A 16933-nucleotide genomic window follows, 5' to 3' on the forward strand; every position below is an offset into this window, starting at 1 on the left:
ATAGAGAAATCGATCGTCGTTACGACAAGCTCTGTTGCTACGAAGATCACCAGCACTCAGCCTCTGGTTGTTCACATAGGCCTTCAGGACGTCCCTCTTAGCTTCGTACGTATGAGAACCGACTTTGGCGATGCATTTGATCTTAACCAGCCCACCACCGAAGTGTCTTGGTTCTACTTCCAGACGTAAACCAAGGCTGTTAGGTATACCTTTGGAGTTTATTGGAGCCAGAGGTGGATGCTGTACCGTGTATTCTGCTGGCACCTGACAGAAACAGGATAAACGTAATATCAGGAAAATATTCGAATGAAACATTCGATTATTATTTTTATCATTAGTTTTTGAAAATATTTGATACATTAATACCAGAGACGATTATTACGTTATATTTATCGATGAAATTATTAATTAGAAACAAAAAGAATAGAAAATAAGAATTTAAAAAATTGATCATATGTACTTATGTTATTTAAATAAATGCATATGTAATAGTCAAAATCATAATATCTCGAGAAAATATGATTTTGAAATGATATTTAATGTATACACTTTTGTAATACACGTTTTATATAAAACGTTCTTTTAAATGTTTTGCGATGTTATTAATAAGAGTCTTAGTTTTAAAGACATGAAAATTATAATTATAATTATTATAATTTAAACATAAAATTATAATTATTATAATATTTTTTGAATATAAAGAAAATTGGATGAATATCATAAAATCGATAAAAAATTCTTAACGAGGAAAAAAGAAATCGATTGTAATTCGGATTACTTTTCAAGTGTGTAGAAGGTAATATAAAAGTATCATAAATCAGATCATTAATGTTGTAGAACGTTAAAGAAAGTTCTCAATGAAGATGATTACACGATGGCTCATATCTCTGATGCTTACGCAAGCATTTGAGATGTTTCGATTTCGAGATGATTAACAGCCTAAAATCATCGTGCTTTCGGGTCTTTTAGACTATATTCTAGCGTTCGCTTGCAATACCATAAACCATAGAACGAGCTACGTAGCCAATCGAATGAGTGCACATAGTCCCAGCTGAAATGTCGTTATGGCTTTGTGGTTAGTGCTTCGGAATGGAAGTTAAAGTCACTTCGAGGGTAAACGTTTATGGTTATCGACCATGATCGGCTTGCCTTATCCTATTTTACTTTATTTTCCTCTCTCTCTCTCTCTCTCTATATATATATATATATATTTATATTTATATATATATATATATATATATATATATATATATATATATAGAGCGAGAGAGAGAGAGAGAGGGAAATATTTATATATTTTAAAGAGAGATGAAAATATTTGTATATTTTAAATTGAATATTATTTTATTGACTGAAAAAGGTTCATATTATTTTAATTGAAATCCGTATTATGCATGAAATAATATATATCAGTGATTGGTACATTTTAATGGATCCATTTTTATTAAAGGTTTATTTATAGGATACAATAAAATAAATTTATTTACAAAATGTATATATTATTCATTTTGTATAATAGAATTTGATGGGAAATTACTGAAAATTTTATTTTGTATTTTTCATCGCTGTTACAATAAAACATTTTCATTTCTTTTTTCTTTTTTTTTCTTTCTCTTTTTTTTTTTTTTTTTTTTTTTTTTTTTTTTTTTTTATTATCAATGTATATACCTCAACACAAATGAATATTTTTCCGTGTATCTTTTCGAAAGTTCAATGTTAATAATTATTCATTTTTTTTGAACATTATTCCATATTAAATGTCAATGTATTATTATAGTGATAAAAAGTACATGAATATAAAAAAAAAATTTAGAAAAAACATTTTACTTATTTATTTTGTAAAAAAAAGAAAATTGTATATCTTTATAATAACGATTAATCGGTTTTGTTGTAAGAATGATATATCATATGATAAATAAAATTATTCATTCTTTTATTAGACAATTTATTAATTATTTATTTTTTTATTTGTTTTTTTTTTTTTTTTTTTTTTTAAGACCGTGATTAAGGAAATTCCAATTAATTCGCAATTAAAATAGTTTCAATGAATAATTAAATTTCTTATAACATTTTTACCTTCTTATACATACGTTATATTTTATATCTATACGATTTTATAATAATAATTGATAAAATAAATACTTGCATCGATTACACAATAGTATACATTCTTCAATTAATACGCTTTATCAATTATTTATTACTCATATAATTAATCAAATAAATAATCAAATTTATTACGACATTTAATTTCTTATATGTATGTAATATTTCATATTTAAAATATTTAAATGTTCGTATTTGACGTATATATGCGTAATCTCAGGTATCTATAATATTTTCTCCTAAGGATCACATTGGATATATCTGACCTTGGGAATTCCTATGGGGATAATCGTTAAAAAAAAAAAAAAAAAAACACATTGTCACTTTTGTCCGAGTTTAGGTATTATTATTAAAGTACCTATTCTTCAATAATGTTTCGAACCGTGTACTTCCATTATTTATTAAAACTAAATAAATAATAAAAGTAGATGCCTAAGCGCGATTAGCCAAAGATTATCTGGCATTTATCCTTGAAATATTCATCCTCTAATCTACAAGATCATCAGAACAAAAAGAACACATATAAAATTGTTTAAAATTTCCTACGAACTATTTTGATCCGTTCCCGAATAATAGGCATCTTTCCTTCATCTGTCCATACTCTGATTGTACTTCAATTCCGCCATTTTCATTCCCTTTATTAATCTCATTATTATCTTTCGCAGATAATTCGAGAAATTCCAAAAAGTCAATAAATCTTGTAAAATTTTTACTTGTACTTAACATCATCCAGACCTCTAGAGTCTTATTAATGATAATGTGTATCCCTCAAGTTGTTCATAGTACTTTCTCTTGAGAGTCACATATATCACTATTGGAAATATTTGTCCTTGGGAATTCTCATGGGTCTATATGGGTGACCAAGATAAAGGACTGCATAGGAAATTTTTTAAAAATATTGAACAAACTATTCTGACACAACCATTATCAATGAGAATATTGCTTTCCCTTTTTAGATACTTTTTATCCAAATACTTTCTTAATTCATTAATACCCTTCGTGAATAATTCGAGAGAAATTTACATTTACATGCAAACATTCGCAATCACTTATAAGAGAATCAAGTTTTACAAATATCATTGAAATTACTCGTATTATCAAATTCACTACACGAGTTCCATGAGATCCTTCAAAGAAATTCACGTTCTCCCATTAATTTGTGGGAATGCGGCAAGCGGTATTTTGCTGACGGCTTACCACGATATCCTAGCCTAATATTATCGCTCTTATTTATCGTAATACCAATGAGTTTATAATAACTGACGATTAGGAAGAATCGCGAGAAGATACTTCGTGTTAATCGAATATCATCGTTGGTTCGATACGAAACGCGTATCTGAAAACGATCTCGTAATTGTGCCTTCACGACGTAACAAATTCAAATTAATAAATACATTTGTTAATTACATAATAAATAGAAATAAAAATTCTTTTATCAAATCGATTTATTAATAATACATATATCTTTTTAATTTCACGATTACGAAAGTTTCAATGAATTCAATCAAATAATTAAATTTGTTATATTCTATATTTCTATTTACAATTTCGTAATAATAAGTTGAAAGAAATAAATATACATTTAATCATTAATTCGTAATATGACCACGGTGGCGCTCGCGTCGTATATATTATAGGATTCATTTCGTTTCTTTGCTGGTGGTCTCGTCGCCATATTGGACGAGAGTATGACAAAAGAAGAAGTTGTGTTACATCGTATTCCGTATGATTAAAGGTAATTAGAATATTTTTTCTTAACGTACACGCTCATCCTATATAACAATTGATTGTTTAGAATGCATTTTCTAATATCTATCATACGTAAGTCGGGACAATGTAGCGTTTAAAAGATATTCGCAAAATTAAAATTGATATTGGTGAACTGTTCTTTCGTACTTCTTTTGTTTTTCTTATTCGAATTTTCACGATATCAAATATCTTCTGTGTACTTTTTAATCACGCTTTTATTCATAATTGTTCATTAATTAATTAAATTCGATTGAAATTAATCAATTCGTCGTTGATTTTATTTGTTACGTAATATGTAAGTACACACGTTCATACACACACACATATATATATATATATATATATATATACACACATGTTCGTATACTTTCTCTATCTCTTTCTTTTTTTTCCTTTTTTTTTCTCTTTCTCTCTCTTTCTTATTCATACGTAATATAGATTATAATGCGTACGTTAATGTACACATTATAATACGTATAATACACACACACATCAAACACACATATATACATATATAAAATTTCTTACTCTTAATTTCTCTTTTTTCTCCTCCTTTCTCTTTTCTCTTCTTTTTCTCTTACTCTCCATTATACAATACACCTACATGTATATATATATATATATATATATATGTATGTTGAATGTATGTATACATAAAGTATATTATTCCTTTTATATATTATACTTTTACTATTCAAACTAACATTTTCCAGTACTTTAAGAATTCTAAGAATTATAATAGAAAAAGACAGTACATTATTATACAACAGTTTTTTCACGGCTATATTCTCTTCATTATTCAAATATGTAAGTTTATCTACCTCATTTTACACGCATTAAGCGAGTTTTAATAAAGAGTGAGAGAGAGAGAGAGAAAGAGAGAAGAGAAAGAAAGGAAAAGAAAAAGTAAGAGAGAGAGAGAGAGAGACAGGTAATAAATAAACGTTGTCTTATATTTGGTTTATAATTCTAGGAAATTAGTTTTGTTCAAGGACGTAAACACAACTCATCGGGACACGTTCCATGTGAGAATAGAAAAAGAATCAAAGGTGAGCCTTGAATGTTTTCAATCTATAATTTATATATTCGAGAAGATTAGTCAGATTTTTTTTTTTACAAAAGTCACGTACTCATTGACTTGAATATAAATATTATTTTAATCTTAACATTTAAAGAAATTTTTATGATTTATATTTTTTATATCGTAATAAGTTTATCTATCGATTAGAAGAGTATAGAATTTTGTATAATTTTTGAATAATATTTGACGGATGGTTTTTTTTTTTTTTTTTTTTGTAAAAAGAATTGTGATATAGTTTCAACATTTAGAAGATTTTCATTAAAAATTGATTTTTATAAGAATGTAAGAATGTTAAAAACAATGAGATCCAAAAGTATTGCTCGAGGTATGCTTTCAGACTCTGTTAAGCTCAAATGAACATTTTAAATATATCTCATATATAAAATACACACGCATAAAATTATTATTTTTAATAAGTTTGTAAATTAAATTTTAACAGAGAGAGAGAGAGAGAGAGAGAGAGAGAGAGTTTAATTATGAGTTTAATAACTGTTGATAATATATTTTTCAATTTGTTCACTTCTAAAATATGATTTACAGAAAATGTTTTGCTTTTCTCTTTTCTTTTTTTGTTTTCTTTTTTTTCTTTGGATAAATGTATTCTTTTTTGTCGCATAATCAAAAGTTCATTCGTTTCAAGGACAAAGACAGTATTAGTTCAAAGACAACGTTTTGATTGTAGATTTGTATGTTTTTTTTACAATTAAACAAGTTATTAAAAATTAAATTAATGTCAATAGAAATACGCGAAGTAGAATAGCGCATATTCTTTATTATCCTGAAGCAGAAGGATGTTCATCGTGCAAGGATCAACGAAAAATTTCAAGTAAGTCAATTTCTTTATTATACCTTTTTTCAAACAATAGTAATAATTTTTTAATGTAAGAATAATGATGTTAATAATTTTTTTTTTTCCTTTTTCAGATCATTATTGCGATAATGCGCGATGGAATGAATAAATCGTGCGTCGTGAGTTAAAAACGAAAAGGGAGGGGGGGAAGAAAAAGAAATCGCGAAGCAGAGTTAGCGTTCGTTTGCATAAAATCAAAATCTTTATTCGTTTCGCGATTTAAATTAATTTTAAGAAATTTATGTACTTAAATCGACTGCGCGCAATGCAGTAAGTTACGGAGTAAACGTTTAATTCATTTAAAAGTATTAAGTACTTTTTTAATGATTACACATAGAGTCACTTTATTCCTTATGATTAAACAATAAAAAATATCTCGAATTAAATTCAGTGTTGTCTCGTTAATAAATAATTAATAATTATCGCGTATTGTAGAGTCTGTGCATCATGGAAAATGATAAAGTATACGTCATAAGTAAAAGAATATTGGTAAGAAAATATTTAAATTTTATAATACATATAATGTAATATAATTTTGAAATTTTTTTTTTATTGTAAAAATATAATGAAATAAAAATTTATTACATTAAAACGAATTATTATTTTATAATATTATTAAATTATATTTATTTATTATATTATTATTTCGTTATATTATTTTATATATTTTGTTATATTATTGTTATAAAATAAATTATTATTTTTATCATAATAATTTATAATAAATAATCTATAATAAATTCTTTATAATTCTATTTTCAGATCTTCCTTGCATTATCATTAAATCTATTGGAACTACAACCAAATTTCATTTTCAATCTAGTTTATATCAACCCTACTCAATTTCGACTAACAACGTGGACGAGTATTTTGGAGCCATCAGAGAACTTCATAAGTAGTGAGTGCAGAAAATTAAAGTCCTTCCGTTAAATCTAGCTAATGTAGACGATAAAAGATTTGAATTATTTAAAAAAATAATGAATTATTGTTTATAATTTCTTTTTTTTTTTCAATGAATAATCACTGAAACAAGCATGAATGATTACGTAGACATTTTTAATCGTTCATACGTTTTACATTATTTACATCTATTCTTCATACTTTTATTTTTATTAATTAAGGATAGATAGAATCATCTTGTTTCATCGATTCAAATCGTTTAATTTACAGTGCTATTAATTATCTCTTTATTTTCTTCGTGTTTGCTCGATATATGTATATTATGTGAAATCAATGATTTATTTAACCAATTTATTTACCCATCGAAAGAAAACACAGTTTATGCAGTTTATATAACACGCATTGCTAAATACTTAGTCTATTTAATAGCTATCTGTTTCAAGATATATCGATATCTATATATGTAACAAAACATAATGGTGTGTGTCTGAAAACAGGAATGGTGGTTCATGATCATATCTTTTTTCTATTTTCTTTTTTTTTTTTTTTTTTTTATTAATTTCTTTTTTCTTTTTTTTTTATAAATTACAATTAATTTTTTAATTACAATACTTTTTATTAATATCAAATTGTTTAATTACCGTTGATCGTTTGATGAACATATTTGATAAAATTTCCAATAAATTTTGTCAACTAAATAAAAAGTTTTGAATGGGTTTGTTGTTAAAAAAAAAAAAAAAAAAAAAAAATAGAGAGACTTGTACGATCTAGACGACAAGTTAATTGATTTTTAAACCTAAACAACAAGTTAATAGATTTTTAGATCAGGATTTTCAGCTTCTAATAAGTTAATTCGTTCACTCTTAGCTAAATCTCATGCTTTCTGTGTACTTATTTATGCTTTTGTCCAGGTATTAGTCATATGAATGAGAAAAAATTAGTATGGATTTTAATTTTGGCTTTCCTCTCTGACAGCTATCATTGATACTTAATGATTGCGTATGATGTATTTTGTATTTGTGCATGTATGTGTGTGTATATATATATATATATATATATATATATATATATATATATATATATATATATAAATACATGTGCACCTGCGTGTATATTGATCATACATTATTTTTTGATAAATTTTAAATAAATTCATATCTCGTATATGTAATATTTCATTACTACTATTATATTATACTCGTACATAATAGACGCATTTAAAACATTTTATTATATTTTATTAAATTTTAATAGATTTTCTTATAAAAATTATCAAAAATATTTTAATATATTACTATAAATAGGTATACACACATATATATATATATATTATATATATTTATTATATAATATATATACTTATTATGTAATGTATATAAAATATATAAATATTATGTATATTATATAAATATATATATATATTTATATAATGATAATATGTAATATATTAATATAATAATAATATGTAATAATCATTAGCCTTGACAATCAATTATAGTACAATTAGTACATACTTTTAATTGTTTAAGAATTATTTCTTTAAATTTTATTTGATATATAGGGTATGAAAAAGTCACACGTTATATTTTTTAATATAAGTTTATAATATTTTAATAAAGGTTTTTGCATCCTAGCAAATAAAATATTAGAGAATAGTGGGTTATCATATGCGTTGAAACAAATGTTTCATTATTTTTGGAAATATAAATTGTAGATAAATAGAGAGTATATTTTTTTATGGTTGAAATTTTATTAAATTTTTTAATTTCTATAATTTTAAATAACTTGGACCGTATAAGACGTAAGGCGTAATTTACATTTAGGAATGAAACGTCTACTCGTCGGATATATTACGCAAAGTTTCGAAAAATTTTTTGAATTTTTCAGCGTATTTCTGATTTTTTTTCTTTTTTCATTTTTCTCTTTACATTTCACTGACGTCTTATTTCGCGAAATATATCAGTGTCAAAACGATTTAAAAGTGTTCGCATTTCTTAAGAAATTATTTTCTATGGTATTATCAAAATTTTTTGAACATGTTAGACGCTTAGTATTATTAATAGTATCAATGTTTCCCCACTTTTTCCTTATTTTATTTTTAATTTTTATTTTTTTATTTTTATTACAATAATAAAGATCAAATAAAAATGTAAAATAACATGCAATCAAAACTATGTTTTAGATAAAAGATATGTTAGAATTGTTCTACTCATTGATTTTGATATATTACAATTTGATTAGCTACTTGTGCCATTTAATTAGAAACGAGAATTTTTTTTTTATGTATAAGAATTTTTCGCCATTGATAAAAAGGAAGAATTTGTTAAATAAAATTTTTTTTTAACACGTTAGATACTTAGTATTGAGTATATTAATGCTTTCTACTTTATCATAATTTTCTATAATAATTTCTAATATGCTAATTTATTATGTATGTATAGTTAAGTAAAAGTAATAAAAGTAACAAATAAAAATAAAATATTGCACATAACACATAACATAATATTATATTTTGTATTAAAAACACATTTGACATCTTATATTTAAGTGTATAATACTATAATATTTTTTTTGAATGTTTGGTATTCCGTATCTGAATAAATAACACAGTAGAATATTTCATTTACTGAAATACTTCTGAATATTTAATGTCTAAATAAACGACATTAGTATTTTTTATATTGGAAATTTTAATATTACTTATTGTCCAATCCAATATTTTCATTATCTATCATGTATATATATATATATATATATATATACATATATATGCATTTTTGAAGACCAATACATTTCATATACTATTTAGATGTATCAAGGATTTTTAAAATTTATTATATTCTTTGAATTTTTTAAATTAACCCTTTGAATTCATAAAATATAATTATTATTTAACGTCATATTATTATTAAATTCTCAATTAATTAAATTCGATATTACTGTGGTTATATATTCAGTATTTATTATTACAATAAAGTATATTAATAGAACATTTAATTACAGAAAATGTATATTTCAGGTGAACGATATCAATTATTCCATAAATTTAGTTTTCTTTTTATAATAACAATAATATCGACGTGTTTGTAGAATAAAATTGCATCTTAATGCAGTTTTTCTATATTTATTTCTATGATTTGTAGTTCATAATTAATTTTTATTATTTTTTCTTTTATTTTTATTTTTTTTTTTTTTTAATTTATTAAGTTATTTTTATTATGAGAATACACGGATTATTTTTTAAGTTTACATTGAAGAAATAATATGAAATTTGTTCACTTTTATGAAGATAACATTGTATGTAATTAATTAAGAATAATTTCATATTGCATGTTATCTTGCTAATTGACAAATTATACACATAAGTGAATGGATATTTATTTAAATTTGCTTTTATTTATTTATTTGTTTATTTTTTTTTTTTATTGCACATTAATTCGTAGGAATATAATTATAAGGCCTGGATGATCTACGTTGAGATTTGTATGCTTTTATCTTTTATACTTAATCATATTTTATTTGAATACTATTCAAATACACTTGTTAATGTTAAGAATTTCTTTTTGCATGATGAATTTACTTTGAAAATTAATTTAAGGGAATAATGACAAATTCTATCGATTGTTTGCCATTTAGAAATTAAAATGTTTAAATGAAATTAAAAACATGAATTTATTTTTCTCATATTTCCAATTATTATTATTTAACTTTGAAATTTTCAATTTTCTCAATTTTTCTCGATTTATATCAATAATGTAATGTAAATAATGAAAATAGCTGGAAATATGTTTATTTGTTATTTGATTCAATATAATGTTAAATTTACTGTAAAATTTAATATTGAATTAACATACAGTTTTTATTGCGAATGCTTTTTTCATTAATGATAAACTCGACGGATAAAAATTTTGGATTCTAAGAAAAAAATTAAAATGTCCATGATTTCCGAGGAAGTATTTATTCACGATCCTTTTTTAACAATAATCACGATAAAATTATTTGTTATAAGAAAAAGAAGAAGAAGAAGAAGAAGAAGAAGAAGAAGAAAAATATCTTGTAATTTATATGACTTCGAACCGACATAGTTCTTATTCATATAAATTATATTAATGATGTTTAAATTTTCGATAAGCAAACTTGTGAAGTGTGTTCCAATATCATGTGGTTTCTAACGGGGGCGATTCTGCTGTTACCCGACATAGCTACTTGTTAATTATCGTGGAATGGCGCCAGAGCGATAATTCAAGGCCGGCTTCAAGCTGACGGTGCGACGCGATGATTGGTGAGAGTGTATCGATGATTTACGAGCGTCCCTACGGATACCGGATGATCATTGTTCGTTACATGTATCGTTCTCCATTCATCGTGATATGATTTCTTAGAAAGTGTTTCGTTATCCACAACCGATATTGATTATAGCATATACATATCTACATGATTTTGCATTTTTCATAATGATAAAAAATATAGGAATAATATTTGCCTTAATAGTAATAGTATTATATATATATATATTTTTTTTTATTTTTTTGAACTAATTTTTACAAGATAATAATATAAAGTAAATATAAATTAGTATAATACAGTATATATTTATATACTATAGTATTTATAAATATAGTTATAAACTTATGATAGTATAGATAGTATACATAATATAATATATACATTACATATATATATATATATATATATATATATATATATCATTTTATATATATATTTATATATACATATTTACATATACTATATAGGTAAATATATATATAAAATTATATATATATATATATATATATATATATATATATATATATATATAAAATCTCCATCTTTTTATACAAGAGTAAGTTATTTAGATATTATTTGACGAATATAAAAAAAATTTTATATTTCATATAAACAAATAAGAAAAATGTATAAGATACATAGATTTGTAATAATTTTCAAAATTGATATATTTAAATTAAATTAAGATAAATAAAAATTCTATCCCACAATATATTTACATAATATTATATTTGGAAATAATACAATAGAAATAATATAATATATAATATAAATAATATAATAATAATAGTAGAAATAAAATTGTAAGAAATAAATTGTAAAATAATGTTTGTAAAAGTACATACAAATATTGAAAAAATATTTTTAAATTCATTAATTTTCATTCGTACTATCATATTACAAAACATTTGTGTATATATATATATATATATATATATATATATAGTATTATTAAGCAGAGTATAATTTTTATTTATATTACTTCTTATATAAAAATTTATATTTATTACCAATTTATATTATATTTATATTACTATTATATAAATATTATTTATACTGTATATACTATTATAAGTTTATAATTAAATTTATAAATACTATAGTATACAAATATACATATATACTGTATTATACTGATTTATATTTACTTTATATTATTATTTTGTAAAAATTAGTTTAAAAAAATTAAAAAAAGATTCTTTTTTTTCTTTTAATTATTTAAAAAATTATTTCAAAAAAAAAAAACGCGCGTTACATGCAGTTCTCTTGAAATAATTAAATCGTACTAGCAAATTGCATGTTATAGAAATTTTATATCTATTTATGTATTTCATACATAACGTACAATATATAATGGTTATAAGTTGGTTATATTTGTAAGAAAGAAAAAAGTTTATGATAAAATGGAAATCGTAGATGCTCGGATTAAATCAAAATTTTCACATAAAATAACGATGGTTAGTAGGTATCCGCCTGTCTTATTTTGCAAAATCTCTTCTCGGTTTTCTTATTATGCATTGTCTTAAGGATCAAACCGATCTACCCCATGGTTACGGTGAAATCACATTCTTCGGGTATATTCTTCCCTAATGATGCCTTCAGGTTGCATACTATGAAGTATATCTACTTTGTCCGTATCATTTTTCGCGTCTGTCTTTTCTAACTTTGTCTCTTTGAACGAATAAAGAAATATCATTCTCGTAAAAATATTCACATTATTTTCGCGTAATTTACTTTATCGGAAATAGAAATTTCTTTTAATATATTATATTATATTATATTATATTATATTATATTATATTATATTATATTATATTATATTATATTATGTTATATTATCCTTCTTCTCTATGATAGTTAAAAGTTTTTATTTAAGTAAATGTTCTCTCGTGATATTTTTTTTCTTTATTTATTTATTTTTTTTTTTTTCTTAAATCATATTCTTACATTATATTATCCTTTTTTTAATACTATTTTATAATTATTTTTCTTAGTTTTTTTTTCTCTTTTTCTCGGTTAACTTGATCATCTTTCTTTTCTTTTTTTTTTTTTTTCTTTTTTTCTTTTTCCTTTACTTTTCCCTAATATCGATATTATTTCATCTTAGGTAGAAAGAGAGTTCGTGGATTTATTTAAAGTTTAATTATTTGTTACAAAAAAGAAATGTTCCTTTATTAAATATATGGATAGAAACATAAATATATAATTTATTTTTATTTTAATATCGTATTATTTCAAATGTTATTTATTATTTATAAAAATGATAAAACATAAGACTTGCAAGCATATGTATATACATATATGTGTATATTTACTTCACGATTTTTCAATAAAACGATTTTCTTTTTTTTTTTTTTTTTTTTTTTTTTTTTTTTTTTTTTTTTAATACAAAATTTGAACTGAAATAATTTTCTTTTTTTATATAAATTATATTATGAATAATACATGAATATGTCATTCTGTCAACGTGTAAATATTGTCATCCTGACAACGTGTAAATGTGATTAGTAACGATGTAACAACAAATGAAATTTATATGTAACGTTATGGAATCGAAGAAAATTTATATTAGCAATTTTCTAATGCCATTGATATAGAGTAACAAGCTTATGAGGTATCAACGACGATGAATTATACATTCCACCTTTATGACCCTCTGTACCTTTGATATTATAATAGACATGCTAATGGGTTTATTCAAACGTTCTTGTGTTATGCACATATACACGGTTAATTTTGTTCCATAACTCATAGAGTACTCTTAGAAATCCATTAGATAGTGGGCAGATAATTTAATGAGATGAGATTTTTTTTTTTCTTTTCTTTTTACACTTTTCCTTCTTTTTTTTTTTTTCACGACAATTGCATCGACGTTTCTTTTTCTTTTTTTCCTTTTTTTTTTCTTTTTTTTTTTTTTTCCTTTTCTTTCAAAAATTCAAATACTTCATAAACCCCGATTCTGGATCTCTCTATCGTTTTCGCTAAGAAAAACTCTGTAACAATGAAATTCTCTCGGTGACTCCGATGCGAACTCGTTTTGTTATGCCGAATGTATAAGTTATACGTCCCCGGATACCATTTTCAATTCTTACATTATGCATGGCTCGCTGTTTTTCAAATCGACGAAGAAAATCGACGATGCAACTTACGCAACTCGTTATCGAAAATATCTCGAGGCGTATTTCGTTGTTATCACCGTCGAACTTAATCGTGAAGGTAAAATGGGAGAAGGGTGATGGTGGTGGTGGTGGTGGTGGTGAGGGGGGAGGGGGTTGAAGAAAAGAAAAAAGAAAAGAAAAGAAAAAAAAGTAATTACGAACGTACGTACTCTTTAAGTGTGTAATAAATCGATTAAAATCTCGTTTTGTTTTTCTTTTTTATCGTCTATTTCGTACAATCCTAAATTTTCTTTTCAAACTTTTTTCTCCCAATATTTTCTTTCGTTCATATACACGCTCATCATTTCAATATTATAATTATCAAAATAATTCGTATAGAATTGTTTTCAAATTTTTCTTTTAATAATTTCCTCAAGTAATAATTATGATTAATCGAATAATTGTTAATTAACTGTGTTATAGTTTCACATTTATAATTAAACAACGATCTCTCTCTCTCTCTTTGTTAATAATTATATGTTGACAAATTGTTAATAATTACATTTTAACGGTCTACTTTTGTTGATTCTAAGATCTAAAAGATTGATCTATTTTATTGGAAAAAAGATCTCGATGGATGTTCAAATGATAATTGTCAAAAAAAAAAAAAAAAAAAAAAAAAAAAGAAAAAAAAAATTAGGTTCTCTTATACTCTTTGCATAATTATTATCTTTATAAAAAAGCGAAATTTTTCTTTTTGTTTTTATTTTATTTTTATTTATTTATTTTTTTTTTTAATTAGCAGATGAAAAAAAGAGATAGATGAGAAAAATAAAAGAATAACTTGAATAATTATTATCTTTGTAATAAATCGAATTAAAAGTCATATATTTTTTTCTTTTAATTGACGAACTTGATAGGAAAAAAAAAAAAAAAATCGATAATTTTAATGCAGAAAAAAATAAAACAAAAGAAGAGTTGAGCGTTCGAGGGTGTTTTATTTTATTTTTTTTTTTCGTCTTTCTTCCAATCCCTAGCCTTCTCTATCAAAAAAAAAAGAAAAAAAAAAGGTTAAAAAAAAAAAAAAAAGAAAAAAAAAGTAAAAAAAAAAAAGGAAAAAAAAACAAAAAAGTAGGAAGGAAGGACAAGTGGAATTGAATTTTCAACGTCGTCGAACGATCGGGTGAGAAAACGCAATGCGGTTTTCCGGGGAACATTTGTCTACCGGGTGCCTGAGCGGCGTCTTTAAACGACTCACGCCTCTCGAGCTGCCTTTTGTCGTCCCTTTTATTCTTTCTCTTTCACACGTTCTCTCGGTTATTACCCTTCTCCCTCTTTCTCTCCCTTTTCCCTTCCTCTCTTTCTCCCTCTTTTATTTTTCCTTTCTTTTTCTTTCCGTCCTTTCTCTCGATTCTCATCGCCACGGCAAAGATTAAGTGGCGAGCGACGATGCTCTGAACTTCGTACACTATTGACCCTTCCGCATCACCCTCTCTACCTCAACCTCAACCTTCATACTATTCTCTCTCTCTCTCTTTCTCTCTCTCTTTGTCTGTCTTTCTCTATGTCATTCTCTCTATCTTTTTCTCTCTTTATCTCTATTTTTCTTTCTCACTCGCTCGCTCAGTCGTTCCTTTCACCCTTACCAACGAAGTCTCTACCTTTCTTTTCTTCAGGTTTCGCGCGTCCTGTTTCTCTTCCTTCTGCTTTTATTAGGCCTTTGCCTTACGTTCAGATTCTAGGGGAATCCCGAAGGACGATCGGGATAGCAGTCGTTCAACCTCCTGTGATTTCTCTCTCGTCCCTTTTCTATACTTTTCTGTCCTCTTCTCTTTCTATCACTTTTCTACACTCCTTCCATCTTTTAGGATGAGACAGGTTCAAGGATTGACAAAGCTTTGCTCTCTCTCTTTCTCTTTTTCTTTCTCTCTTTCTCTTTCTTTCTTTCTTTCTTTCTTTCTTTCTTTCTTTGTTTTCGAACCTTCGCAGTCTACCTTTTAAAAGGATTTGAACTTCTTTCGAATACGACCTTTGTACTTTCTTATTAATCAGCCAATAGCTCGCTTATCGTCTCTCTTATCGTCTCGCTTATCGTCTCGCTTATTGACTCCCTTATTATTGGCTTGATTTTTATTTTCAAGTACATTCTTAATTAAAGTTTTACATCTTGAAATGGATTAGAATTTTTTATATTTTCGTGATTTTATTTACCGTATTAGTTGGAAAAACTTTCAGATTATCGATATTTTTTATTAACTTTTTCTTAGCATTATTAAATAACTATAAGCGTGATAATAATATTATTGATTTATCTTTGTTTAATTGAGAATACAGTTTTTCTTTCTTTCTTTTTTTTTTTTTTTTTTTTATATAGAGACAATAAAATCCCATTGAAAAATACTTTCGATGTCGTAGAAGAAAACTGGAGAAATAATTAACGATAAAAATGGTTAGATTTTCGATAATCCTGTGAAATGAGGAATATATCGTTCGATTTTTTTTTTTTTTAACGATTATTAACGTTTCTATTTGTTATTATTATTTTTTTTTTTTCGTTCTTTTCTTGTTTCCTTTTTAAAGGAGAAAAGCTTTAATAACAAAATGAAAGTAAGCGAAAATATTCGATGTGCACGTGGATTTTATCGCGTCGTGGTTCAAACGAGAGAATGATAAAAAAAAAAAGGAAAGAAGGTGAAAAGAAAAGAAAGAAAGATAGCGAAAAGGAAAAAAAGAGAAGAGAGGAAAAGACCGAGGAGAAAAATAGAATATGGGAAATAAATTAGCTCAAGCCGCTTGCGAACTGTGGCAGGTGCGAAAGTTACCGTTCCGTTGGAGCGTGTAGAGAGGAAAGTGTGCGGAAAT

At 24.8% G+C, this 16933-nt stretch overlaps 1 protein-coding gene across 10 annotated transcripts in view; it reads right to left on the reverse strand.

The window, feature by feature from the left end:
- LOC124955237 overlaps positions 1 to 16933 on the reverse strand; it is a 288586-nt gene that overhangs the window by 4404 nt on the left and 267249 nt on the right. For 9 of the 10 annotated variants that reach the window (XR_007102812.1, XM_047509386.1, XM_047509384.1 and 6 more), the window contains one exon: positions 1 to 264. This exon is cut by the window's left edge. Coding sequence is in view for 9 of the 10 variants with exons in the window: in XM_047509386.1 (XP_047365342.1) it covers positions 1 to 264 (264 nt within the window). In the remaining variant the exon portion in view is untranslated. Of the gene's footprint in view, positions 265 to 6465; positions 6723 to 16933 lie in introns of those variants that run through there. The other variant, XM_047509392.1, reaches the window with a different exon arrangement.

Source organism: Vespa velutina, chromosome 17 (assembly GCF_912470025.1).
Source record: "Vespa velutina chromosome 17, iVesVel2.1, whole genome shotgun sequence".
Lineage (NCBI taxonomy): Eukaryota > Metazoa > Arthropoda > Insecta > Hymenoptera > Vespidae > Vespa > Vespa velutina.